Here is a 12,973-nt window from a genome sequence, read left to right as displayed (position 1 = left end):
TTTCTTGAATCAAAATACATTTTAATCTGAGCCTTAGGACAGGTCATATGTGGTCTGACAGAGAGAGACATAGAGAAAGGGAAATGGGCTCTTCTCTCACATGGAGAGAATTTCCATTTCCATGAATATTCTTGCCGTTTACTTTGAAATCCACTCCTTGCTACTCTCATCCTGCCTGAATAACCAGCCCTGGAGTCACTATGAACTGAAGGGTTAGCTCTCAGAGAATGTATATTTGAATGCCTCTTAACAACCATGGATGGAGGCTACAGACTGACATATCACAGTCTGAGAAAACCAGTCAGCTATTAACTCAGGGACAGAGGATCAATGAAGTTTTTATCAGAGAGGTCGTTGTGTTAGTCTGTATCTTCAAAAACAACAAGAAGTCCTGTGGCACCTTATAAACAAACAGATATTTTGGAGCATCAGCTTTCGTGGACAAAGACCTGCTTCATCAGATGCATGAGGTAGGGGGAGATTTTGGAGGGAGATTTAAAGAGGGGGTCTCAGTAAAGGGGAGGCCAGAGCTGACAAGGTCTATTCAGTCGGGCTGGATGTGGCCCATTATCATCAGTTAATGTGGAGTTGTGAATATCAAGAGAGGAGCAATCAAGTCAGTGAAGTCAGGGGGGATGCGGCTCATTGTCAGCTGTTAATGTGGAGATGTGAACATCAAGAGTGGAAGCAGTTTGTCTGCTCTTGATGTTCACACCCCACATTAGCGACTGATAATGGGCCACATCCTCTGTGACTGAAGAGACCGTGTAAACTCTGGCCATCCCCTTGACTAAGACTGTGTGTTGAGATCCTGCAGCAAAACATTTGGAATTTCTACTTGGAAGTGGAGTTGTAACTTTCCTGCTCAATGGCTTTTGCTGACAAAATATTCCAGAAGTTCTCCACATCCTGTTTGAAATTGTTATTTCTACTATAAATTGTTGATTCGGTTAACATCTGTATGATTCTTTCCTCTGGTAACTGACCATAAAATGTTTCTAATACTTACACTGAGGGTTATGAACACAATCCCTTGACAATACTTGTGCAGGGTTTCCAAGAAGTCCTGAGTGAAAAGGTCTGGTCTGTGCTCCAGCAAAGAGCAGAGCAGAGGTGCAGGAAAAGAGGATGTAATAATATTTCTGTATAATTGAAGCTCTTTGCTACTTACACGAGCATTGCTGAAAAAAAAAACAACAAAACTTGCAGCAGTATTTACCCATCTCTGAATCTGTCCTGTCTGCAGCTGAGCTAGGTAAATATATGCATTAGAATGAAACATTCCAGACACCACAAACACTTGCATGGGTAGAGGATGCAGGTGCTACAAAGAAGAAGAGGAACCTGTAGGTTGAGCGGTATCTTGGGGTGCAGGCAACACTGACCAGGTAAGGTGCTTCAGAGATGCTTGGAGAGATTCTTGGGGATACAATATAACAATTTTTCAGGAAAGGTTGATAGATCCCAGGTCGGATGGAGTTTATACATGCAAATGTGGAGTAGAGACAATGAAATAAATATGTAATGTGTCAATGAGTAACATGTATATATAGTAACAGAGAGTAAGCCGTGCTAGTCTATACGCTATCAAAACAAAAACAGTCAAGTAGCACTTTAAAGACTAGCAAAATAGTTTATTAGGTGAGCTTTCATGGGAAGAAGTGTGTCTGTCCCACGAAAGCTCACCTAATAAACTATTTTGCTAGTCTTTAAAGTGCTACTTGACTGTTTTTTGTTTTGATAATGTATATATAGGCTTAATGCAGGACAGATAAATCACCCTTTCTCCCATGCGATTTCATGTGTTTATTGTGAAATCATGGGTCATACTCAGAGTTGGACGGCCAGAAATGTTGTCTGTGGGAAAGTCACAATTAAAATATCATACAGTGCTCAAGTAGAATGGGTAAATCCCAGCCACAAGATGTCAATGGGGACAGGTCTTAGTCAGTTTCAAAGATGGACAGGATGCTTGCATGGCTTACCAGAAAATCCAATTAAAATGGTGAGGATAATTTAAGAAAATATTTAGAAGTTCTCTAAATTTCTAAATCTGGGAGACCAATACCTCAGCACACAGAAAATCCGGAAGTTTTTGGAGAATGTTGGGGAAAACTTCTTGGAACAAGTGCTGAAGGGACCGACCAGGGGTCGTGCTCAACTTGAACTGCTGCTCACAAACAGGGAAGAACTAATAGGAGAAATAGAAGTGGGAGGGAACCTGGGCTGCAGCGACCATGAGATCATAGATTTCATGATGCGGACAAAAGTAGGAAAGGGGGAGAGTGACATACAGACCCTTCATTTCAGAAAAGCAGACTTTGACTCCCTGAGAGAACAGATCAGCAGGATCTCTTGGGAAACGACGATGAAGGGGAAAAGAGTTGAAGAGACCTGGCAGTATTTTAAAGAAGTGTTACTGAAGGCACAGGAACAAACCATCCCACTGCATAGTGAGAAATGGAAAAATGGTATAAACATACGGATGGAAAATGCCAGGCAGTAATCATTACCATTGGAACTGCAGCTGGCAAGGGATGTGAAGAGTAACAAAAAGGGTTCTTACAGGCATGTGAACAATAAACAGGTTATCAGAGAAGGCGTGGGCCCATTGCTGGATGAGGGAGGTAACCTAGTGACAGTAGCAGTAGTAGGCATCCTTCAGTCTGCATAGACTATGGATCGCGCCCTTTATAGTTTCAATTGAGGACTTCATTTACAGCGTCTACTGTGACTATGAAGGCTCACACGAGAGTGACAGTCCTTGCTGCATCTCTTGCAGATGTGGTGGGTGTCTGGCAAGTCCTTAATGTGCTTTCTCTGCTCTCGCTTCTCCTCTGCTAGCTGTGTGATCTTCATCTCGCCCTTCTGAAGGCCCTGCCTCCATCTGCTGTGGTCGTCTGCTAGTTCTTCCCAGTTGTCCAGCTCGATGTCTACCTCTCTGAGGTCTCTCTTGCAGACATCTTTGTAGCACAACTGGGGGCGGCTGGGAGGTCTTTTGCCAGAGGCTAGCTCACCATACAGGATGTCTTTTGGAATCCTTCCATCATTCACCCTGTGGACGTGGCCAAACCAGCGGATCCAATGCTGCCTGAGGAGGGTGTGCATAGTTGGGATTCCAGCTTGCTCTAGGACCGTGGTGTTGGTCACTCTGTCCTTCCATGATATTCCAAGGATGCGCCTGAGGCAGCGCAAGTGGAAGACGTTCAGCCTCTTTTCCTGGCGGGCATACAGGGTCCAAGTCTCGTTGCCATAAAGGAGGGTGCTGAGGGTGCAAGCTCTATAGACTTGCATTTTGGTGTGCGTGTACAGCTTGTTGTTATTCCACACTCTCTTGCTGAGTCTGGACAGAGTTGTGGCCACTTTTCCAATTGCTCTATTTTGCTCAGTGTCCAGCGACAGGGTGTCAGTGATGGTGGACCCAAGGTAAACGAACTTGTGGACGACCTCTAACGTATAGTTGTCAATGCTGATTGATGGGGATTCAGCAACATCCTAACCAAGTACGTTTGTCTTCTTTAGGCTGATGGTAAGCCCAAAGTCCTTGCACGCTTTGGAGAACTGATCCAGCAGTTTTTGAAGCTGGCCTTCTGTGTGGGACACTACAGCAGCATCGTCTGTGAACAGCATGTCTCTGATGAGGACTTCCTGCACCTTAGACTTAGCTTTCAGCCTTGCAAGGTTAAACAGTTTCCCATCAGATCTTGTGCGCAGCAAGATGCCCTCTGTTGAAGATCCAAAGGCATGCTTCAGGAGGAGTGCGAAGAAGATCCCAAACGATGTCAGAGCAAGCACACATCCTTGTTTGACGCCGCTCCCGATTCTGAAAGCATCCAATAATGCGCCGTCATATTGGATGGTTCCTCTCGTGTCTTCGTGGAACGACTGGATCATCTTGAGTAACCGTGCAGGACAGCCTATCTTGTGGAGCAGTTTGAACAGACCATCCCTGCTTACCAAGTCAAAGGCCTTGGTCAGGTTGATGAAGGCTATGTAGAGTGGCATTCTCTGCTCCCTGCACTTCTCTGTAGCTGCCATGTCAACGGTAGACCTCTCTGTGCGGAATCTGCACTGTGATTCGGGGTACACCCTCTCAGCAATCTTCTGGAGTCTGCCAAGGATGACACGAGCGAACAGTTTACCAGTGACGCTTAAGAGGGAGATTCCACGGTAGTTGTTCCAGTAGCTTCTGTCTCCTTTGTTCTTATTCAATGTTACAATGTTAGTGTCACGCATATCCTGTGGAACCTCACCCTCTTTCCAGCACAGGGGTTCCAGGAGTGTGTCCGCAGCACACTTGGTTACCTCTGGTGGTATACCATCCTGGCCAGGGGCCTTTCCTGCTGCAATGCTGTCGATGGCTCTCTTCAGTTCATCCACAGTCGGTTCTTGATCCAGTTCGTCCATTACTGATAGGAGCTCGACGGCATTGAGGGCTGCGTCAATCACAATGTTGTCGTATGAGTACAGCTCGGAGTAGTGCTCAGCCCAGCACTGCATCTGTTTGGCTTTGTCAGCAATGACTTGACCAGATTTGGATTTCAGAGGTGCCATCTTGTTCTGGGTGGGTCCTAATGCCTTCTTCATACCCTCGTACATTCCTCTGAGATTACCAAAGTCAGCACAGGTCTGGATACTGCTGCATAGCTGGAGCCAGTGGCTGTTGGCACAGAGCCTGGCTGTCTGCTGTACTGTTCTTCTGGCTGCTCTAAGTGCTTGCTGGGTACTCTGGCTCGGTGAGCGTTTGTACTCCAGGATGCAGTGCGCTTCTTTTCAATGACTGGAATCATCTCATCGGAGTTAGTTTCGAACCAGTCATTCACGTTTCTAGCTCTTCTTCCAAACACCGACAAGGCCCTGTTGTAAACTGTATCCCTCAGATGTTGCCATTTGGATGTCACATAGGCACCCCCAGGGCCGCTGCGCAGATTTTCCTGGAGGGTCTCTCTGAACTTTTCAGCTTTCTCTGAGTTTGCCGTCTTTCTGGCGTCAATGCGGGGCCTTCCAGCAGGTTTAGAGTGATACATTTTATTGGGTCTCAGCTTGAGCTTGGAGCAAACTAGCGAGTGATCTGTATCACAGTCAGCACTATGATAGCTGCGTGTCAGAAGGACATTTTTGAGGTTGTTACGCCTAGTGATGACCACGTCTAGTTGATGCCAGTGTTTCAAGCGTGGGTGTCTCCACAACACTCTGTGCTGTGGCTTCATTTGGAAGAATGCATTTGTGATGCACAGATTGTGGTACGTGCACAGTTCAAGGAGAGGCTGTCCATTGTCATTCATTTTTCCCACACCAAAGTGTCCTAAGCAGGAAGGCCATGAGACCCAATGAGCTCCAACTCTTGCATTGAAGTCACCCAAGATGTACAGTTGTTCACGAGCAGGTATTTGCACTACAGCAGCACTAAGCACATCATAGAACTTGTCTTTTACTTCTGGTGTGGCGTACAGGGTTGGAGCATAAACGCTGATCAGGTGGACGGGACCGGCGCAAGTTTGAAGCGTGATCCGAGGAAGTCTTTCTGATCCCGCCATGACCAATTCCACCATTTGTAGAAGGGTGTTTCTGACAGCAAAGCCAACACCATGCTGTCTGGATTCTTCCTGGGCTTTACCCGGCCAGAAAAAGGTGTTGTCCTTTTCCTTTCGAGATCCCGAATCTGCGAGTCGTGTCTCTTGCAGTGCAGCGATATCAGCTCAGAGCCTTTTCAGTTCCTCGTTGATGACAGCGGTCTTTCGGGTGTCACTGATGGCCTGAAGATCTTCAGTCAAGCCGGTCAGCATGGTCCGCACATTCCAGCAAGCAAGCTTAAATTGTTGATGTTTCTCATTTCTTGTTGATTTTCTTATTGGTTTGCCTGGTGCCCAAATTTCAGTCACTTGTCAGGTTCAGGAACCTTAAGCCTCACTCACCCAGCGAGGCAGGTGAACTGTGGCGGGACAGTACCCTATTGGCTGGGGGCAGTCCAGCTTGAGGCGGGCGGTGACTGTTCAGTGAGATGCAAGGATCTCTCCCACCGTCAAAGGCAACCCCTGGCACTCGTTCTCTACGCCAATCGAGCAAGAGCTTAAAACCAGTATCTGTTGCCTCCCGTGTTGATGCAACGCTGTTCAGCAATGCCGGAGTACCTCTCCAGGTGCGAGCCTGGGCACTTATTATGGAGACTCTGGGCTGCCCAGACACCAGTGTCCCGCTCTCGGCTTTACTGATATAGTCCAAAGGAGAGGATAACATCCACGTCTGGTACCAGCTCAGCTGCAGGAGTTGCCGGGACAGTGCCAGAAGTTGACACCGAACCGCCTTCGGACTCCACTCCGAATTTTCTGTCAGGGTTTACTCCCTTAGCCTTTCTCCTTCCCAGGATAACCCACAAGGCAGTGGGGTGTGGAGAATGTGGTTAAACCTAGTGACAGATGATGCAGGAAAAGCTGAAGTACTCAATGCTTTTTTTGCCTCAGTCTTCACAGAAAGAGTCAAGTTCCACATGACAGTCCAAGACAATGCAGTATGGGAAGGTGGAGGGAAGCCATCTGTGGGGAAGGAACAAGTTCTGAGCTAGCTAGAAAAACTAGATGTGCACAGGTCCATAGGTCTGGATTTAATGCACCCCAGGGTACTGAGGAAATTGGCAGAGGTCATTGCTGAACCTTTGGCCATTATCCTTGAAGACTCTTGGAGATCGGGGGAGATACTGGATGACTGGAAGAAGGCAAACATAGTGCCCATCTTTAAAAAAAGGAAAGAAGGACAACCCAGGGAAGTATAGACCCATCAGCCTTACCTCAATCCTGGGAAAATAATGGAGGGAATCCTCAAGGAATCCATTTTGGAGCACTTGGAAGATGGGAAAGTGATGAAAAGTAGGCAACACAGATTCACCAGGGACAAGTCCTGCCTCACCAATCTGATCAGCTTCTATGACGAGGTAACAAGCTCTGTGGACATGGGGAAGTCAGTGGATGTGATATACCTTGACTTCAGCAAGGCTTCTGATACGGTCTCCCACAACATTCTTGTCCATAAGTTAAAGAAATATGGATTGGATCTTTGGACTATAAGATGGATGGAAAGCTGGCTTGATGGTCAGGCACAACAGGTAGTGGTCAATGGCTCAATACCTGGAGGGCGGTCTGTTTCAAGCAGAGTGCTGCAAGGCTCGGTTCTGGGGCCGGTGTTATTCAACATCTTTATTAATGGCCCGGATGAGGGACTGGGTTGCACCCTCAGCAAGTTTGTGGATGATGGAAAACTAGGGGGAGAGGTAGATTCATTGGAGGGTAGAGAGAGAATCCAGAGGGACCTGGATAAATTGGAGGACTGGGCCAAAAGAAATCTGATGCGGTTCAATAAGGAGAAGTGTAGAGTCCTGCACCTGGGGCGGAAGAATCCCAAGCATTGTCGCAGGCTGGGGACCGACTGGGTCAGCAGCAGTATGATGGAAAGGGACCTAGGGGTTATGGTGGATGAAAGGCTGGCTATGAGTAAACAGTGTGCCCTTGTAGCCAAGTAGGCTAACAGCATACTGGGGTGCATTAGGAGGAGCATTTCGAGCAGATCTAGAGAAGTAATTATTCCTCTTTATTCGGCACTGGTGAGGCCACATCTGGAATATCGTGTCCAGTTTTGGGCCCCCCAGTATAAAAAGGATGTGGATTTGCTTGAGCAAGTTCAGCAAAGGGCAACAAAAATTATTAAGGGTCTGGAGCACAGTACCTATGAGGATAGGCTGAGGGATTTGGGCTCGTTTAGTTTACAGAAGAGAAGACTTAGAGGTGATTTAATAGCAGCCTTCAACTTCCTGAAGGAGAGCTCTAAAAAGGAGGGTGAGAAACTGTTCTCAGTGGTGTCAGGTGGCAGATGAAGGAGTAAGGGTCTGAAGTTGAAGAGGGAGAGGTGTAGGTTAGAGATTAGAAAAAACTACTTCACCAGGCAGGTGGTGAAGCATTGGAATGCATTGCCTAGAGAGGTTGTGGATTCTCCATCCCTTGAGGTTTTTAAGTCCCGGCTGGACAAGGTCATCCTGGCTGGGATGACTTAGTGGGGGTTGATCCTGCTTGAAGCAGGGGGCTGGAGTACATGACCTCCTGAGGTCCCTGCCAGCCCTGTGATTTTGTGATTCTCTGACTGATACCAACATATGTATCTTTAGAACTATATTTTCCCTGGGAGCAGGTTATATTGTAGCTGCCAATTGTAGGGCTCATTCATCTTCTTTTGTAGAATCTGGAAGGATGTGTCTGACCAGCAACATTATTTTGGAATAATGGCCCCTATTCTGAAATAACACTGTGACTATCTGTACAATGCAACTGCTATGTTGAAATAATTTCAAAGTAGCGTATGGTTTGTTTCAAGTTTGGTAAGCCTCTTTTTAAGAGGAATAGTGCCTATTCAGAAACAGAGATTTTGGAGTATAAGAACAGCCATACTGGGTCAGACCAAAGGTCCATCCAGCCCAGTATCCTTTCTGCTGCCAGTAGGCAATGCCAGATACCCTGGAGGGAACGAACCAAACAGGTAATAATCTCTCTCCTGCCATCGGTCTCCAGTCTCTGACAAACAGAGGCTATGGGCACCATTCCTTACCCTTCCTGTCTAATAGCCATTGATGGACCTAACCTTTGTGATTTTATCTAGCTCTTTTTATACCCTTTAAAGACTAGTGGTTTGTGCATTGGCCTGCTAAACCCAGGTTGTGAGCTCAGTCCTAGAGGAGGCCATTTACAGGTCTGGGGCAAATAGACTTTTTTAATTAAAAAAAAATCTGTCAGGGATGGTGCTTGGTTCTGCCAAGAGAACAGGGGACTGGACTCAATGACTACCCAAAACCATTTCCAGTTATATACCACCTAATAAATTATTTTGTTAGTCTTTAAAGTGCTACTGGACTGCCCTTTGGTTTTGATAGAATACAGACTATCCCGGCTATCTCTGTTACTTTTTCATACCCTGTTATTAAAGGAGTTCCACAGGTTGACTGTGTACTGTGTGAAGAAGAACGTCCTTTTATTTGTTTTAAACCTGCTGCCCATTAATTTCATTGGGGTGGTGTAGACAGAGAATAGGAGCTATTTTAAAATAAATTATTCTGGAATATTTTGTTTCAACATAATACTACTATGTTGTTTCAGATTATAACCCCTGAAAGCAGTGGTTCCAGGGGCTCTAATCTGAAAGAAGCTATTTTGTGTGTGGACACACTCTTTTGGAACAAGTTTTGTTTATTTCGGAGCTTCCCTGTAGCGAGGATGCGTTATTCTGGCATAGCTAATTTTGGGCTTATATCTCCAGAATAAACTGTTCTGGACTAACTCTGGAGAACATAAGAACATAAGAACATAAGAACATAAGAATGGCCATACTGGGTCAGACCAAAGGTCCATCAAGCCCAGCATCCCATCTGCCGACGGTGGCCAATGCCAGGTGCCCCAGAGAAGGAGAACAGAAGACAAGTGATTTATCTCCTGCCATCCATCTCCTGCCCTTGTTATGAAGGCTAGGGCACCATACTTTATCCCTGGCTAATAGCCATTTATGGACCTGACCTGCAAAAATTTATCAAGCTCTTTTTTAAACCCTAATAGAGTCCTGGCCTTCACAGCCTCCTCGGGCAAGGAGTTCCACAGGTTGACTGTGCGCTGTGTGAAGAAAAATTTCCTTTTATTAGTTTTGAACCTACTACCCATCAATTTCATTTGGTGTCCCCTAGTTCTTGTATTATGGGAAAAGGTAAATAATTTTTCTATATTCACTTTCTCCACACCATTCATGATTTTATATACCTCTATCATATCGCCCCTCAATCGCCTCTTTTCCAAACTGAAAAGTCCCAGTCTCTCTAGCCTCTCCCCATATGGGACCCTTTCCAAGCCCCTAATCATCTTAGTCGCCCTTTTCTGAACCTTTTCTAATGCCAATATATCTTTTTTGAGGTGAGGAGACCACATCTGCACGCAGTACTCGAGATGTGGGCGTACCATAGTTTTATATAGGGGAAGTATGATATCTTTTGTCTTATTATCGATCCCTTTTTTAATAATTCCTAACATCCTATTTGCCTTACTAACTGCCGCTGCACACTGCGTGGATGTCTTCAGAGAACTATCCACTATAACTCCAAGATCCCTTTCCTGATCTGTCGTAGCTAAATTTGACCCCATCATGTAGTACGTGTAATTTGGGTTATTTTTTCCAACATGCATTACCTTACACTTACCCACATTAAATTTCATTTGCCATTTTGCTGCCCAATCACTCAGTTTGCTGAGATCTCCTTGTAGTTCTTCACAATCCCTTTTGCTTTTGACTGTCCTGAACAACTTGGTGTCATCTGCAAACTTTGCCACCTCACTGCTTACCTCATTTTCTAGATCATTGATGAACAAGTTGAACACAGGAGAACACACCAGGTACACACAACAAGTTGAACAAGGAGAACACACGTGCCCAAAATGGCCATTCTGATTCAGTCTGACAATGCCTATTTTACCATCAGGAACATAAAAACCTGCCACACTGATTCAGAACAAAGGTCCACCTAGTCCAGTATCCCGTCTTCTGACAATAGCCAATGACAGATGCCCAAGAGAGAGTGAACAGAAAAGGTAATTATAGAGTGATCCCTCTGCTGTCATTCATGTCCAGCCACTGCAAACAGAGGCTATGGACACCATTCCTACCCATCCTGGATAATAGCCACTGATGGATCCGTATTTAGTTCTTTTTTAAACCCTGCTATATTCCTGGTCTTCACATCCTCTGGCAATGAGTTCCACAGGCCTACCATGTGTTTCAAGTAGAAAAACTTCCTTTTGTTAGTTCTTTACCTTACTCACTTTTTCTGTGCCTGTGATGATTTCATATATATATATATATATGAAATATATATATATATATATATATATATATATATATATATATCATAAGTCACTTAGGATCCTCTTTTCTCAGCTGAAAAATCCCATTCATTTAATCTCTCTTCATACGGCAGGCATTCCAGGCTTTTGTACGTATAGTTTGGATTTATTTTTTTCCAGTGTGAATCACTTTACATTAATGAACATTACATTTTATTTGTCATTTTGTTGTGCACCCACTTAGTTTGGTGAGATCTTTTTTGAAGCTCTTCACAGTCTGCTTTGGTTTTAAATATCTTGATCAGGTTAGTATCATCTGCAAATTTTGCTTCCTCATGGTTTACCCCATTCTTCAGATCATTTATAAGTCGATTAAATAGGTTTATCCCAGTATGGGCCCTAGGGGAACACCATTAGGAAATTTTTTTTTCCTACTCTTTGTTTCCAATTTTTTGACCAGTTACCAGTCTATGAAAGGACCTTCCATCTATCCATGGTGTAATCTAAGATGGTGTTTTTGATGATCATTCCTGAGAGTCTCTAAACTTGCATTGAGAGAAGAAAGATGCCTTGTTAAATACCACCTACTCTACTATTCTTTTTCCTTTCAGGGAGTAAAGGTCAAAACTCGCCAGACCTGCCCAGTACATTATGTCAGCTGTCAATGAGACCAAATTCCAATTTTCAGTGTTCCTTTTTTCCGGGATGCCTGGGCAGGAACACATCTATGTCTGGATCTCCATCGCCTTCTGCTGCATCTATGTTATTTCAATAGTAGGAAATTCCATTATTCTCTTCATTATAAAAACAGATCCAAGCCTCCATGAGCCCATGTACATTCTCCTTTTCATGTTGGCCATCACAGACCTTGGATTAATGATATCCACCATGCCGACAATATTGGGTGTATATTTGTTTAACTCTAAGGAAATCAGTCTCAATGCCTGTTTTGCCCAGGTATATTTCATCCACTCACTCTCATTAATTGAATCCTCCATGCTCTTGTTGATGGCCTTTGACCGTTTTGTTGCAATTCGTGACCCACTGAGATATGCTTCCATCTTAACTCCAGCTAGAATAGTCAAGATGGGACTTGTGCTTGTGGTAAAATCTGTGTCCTTAATGTTTCCACATCCCTTTCTCTTGAAACGCTTCCAATACTGTCATTCCAATGTCCTCTTCCATTCCTACTGCCTGTTTCCGGATGTCATGAAGCTGGCGTGTTTGGATATTACAACAGCCAACAGTCTCTATGCTTTGTCTGTTAAATTTGTAACAATCATTTTGGATTTTGGTTTGATCTTCCTCTCCTACGTGATGATCTTCAAAACAGTTCTGAGTGTTGCATCCCTCACAGAGAGTCTGAAGGCCCTGAACACTTGCATCTCCCACCTCTGTGCCATCCTGCTCTTCTACACACCAGAGATCGTCCTTTCTGTGCTACACAGATTTGAGAACAGCTCTTCTCAGTTGGGTCAGATTCTCCTGAGCTACATCTACATGCTTGTACCACCCCTGATGAACCCAATCGTGTACAGCATAAAAAGCAAACACCTCCGTGCAAGGATCATCAGGGTGTTTTTCAAGTGAAGGCTCGCCTAATTGCCTGGCTGTAGCACTGGTGAAGTAGACCGTGAATAACACGAGACATCTATAGCATCCTGGAACCTTATGTCTGAGACTGAAGAGCTAGTGATGTCACTTTGGGGGCTGACAGTGACTAAGACCTGTATCCATGTGAGAGGGGCTGGTGAGGAACAACCATGCGCTGGGGAGAGGAGACCAAAGCAGGCAGCAGCATTTATAAAGTGACTGTGTTCTCAGAGAGTGAGGCAGAAGTGGGATGTTCTCCCTTAAGGAGCAATCTCATTGATTGCTACCTCACTAGATTTTCTGTTGACCCAGTCAATAAAGAGAAGAGATGTAATTGCTGTTTCCCACAACACCTGTCCTCTCATTGTTCTGCCTCTGATTAAACATCCAAGGCATGTGGAAATATCTACAGAGCTGTTCTGCAGTCCCAGTCTTGACCCATTGTGAGCCTGTACCAGCTTTGGATGGGGGCTGTTCAAGGGACCCTGACACCCACCTTTCTCCTATGTCCTCAGCCAGCT

The 12,973-nt window shown here is 45.0% G+C and overlaps 1 protein-coding gene across 1 annotated transcript; it reads left to right on the top strand.

The window, feature by feature from the left end:
- Positions 1-11,564: 11,564 nt before the first annotated feature.
- Positions 11,565-12,449, top strand: LOC142007692 (olfactory receptor 51G2-like). Its single transcript, XM_074984377.1, has one exon. It carries the CDS (start codon positions 11,565-11,567, stop codon positions 12,447-12,449), a length of 885 nt encoding a protein of 294 aa, XP_074840478.1.
- The last annotated feature ends 524 nt before the right edge of the window (positions 12,450-12,973 follow it).

The sequence above is a fragment of the Carettochelys insculpta genome, chromosome 1 (assembly GCF_033958435.1).
Source record: "Carettochelys insculpta isolate YL-2023 chromosome 1, ASM3395843v1, whole genome shotgun sequence".
NCBI lineage: Eukaryota > Metazoa > Chordata > Testudines > Carettochelyidae > Carettochelys > Carettochelys insculpta.
This window is presented reverse-complemented; position numbering and strand designations above follow the sequence as displayed.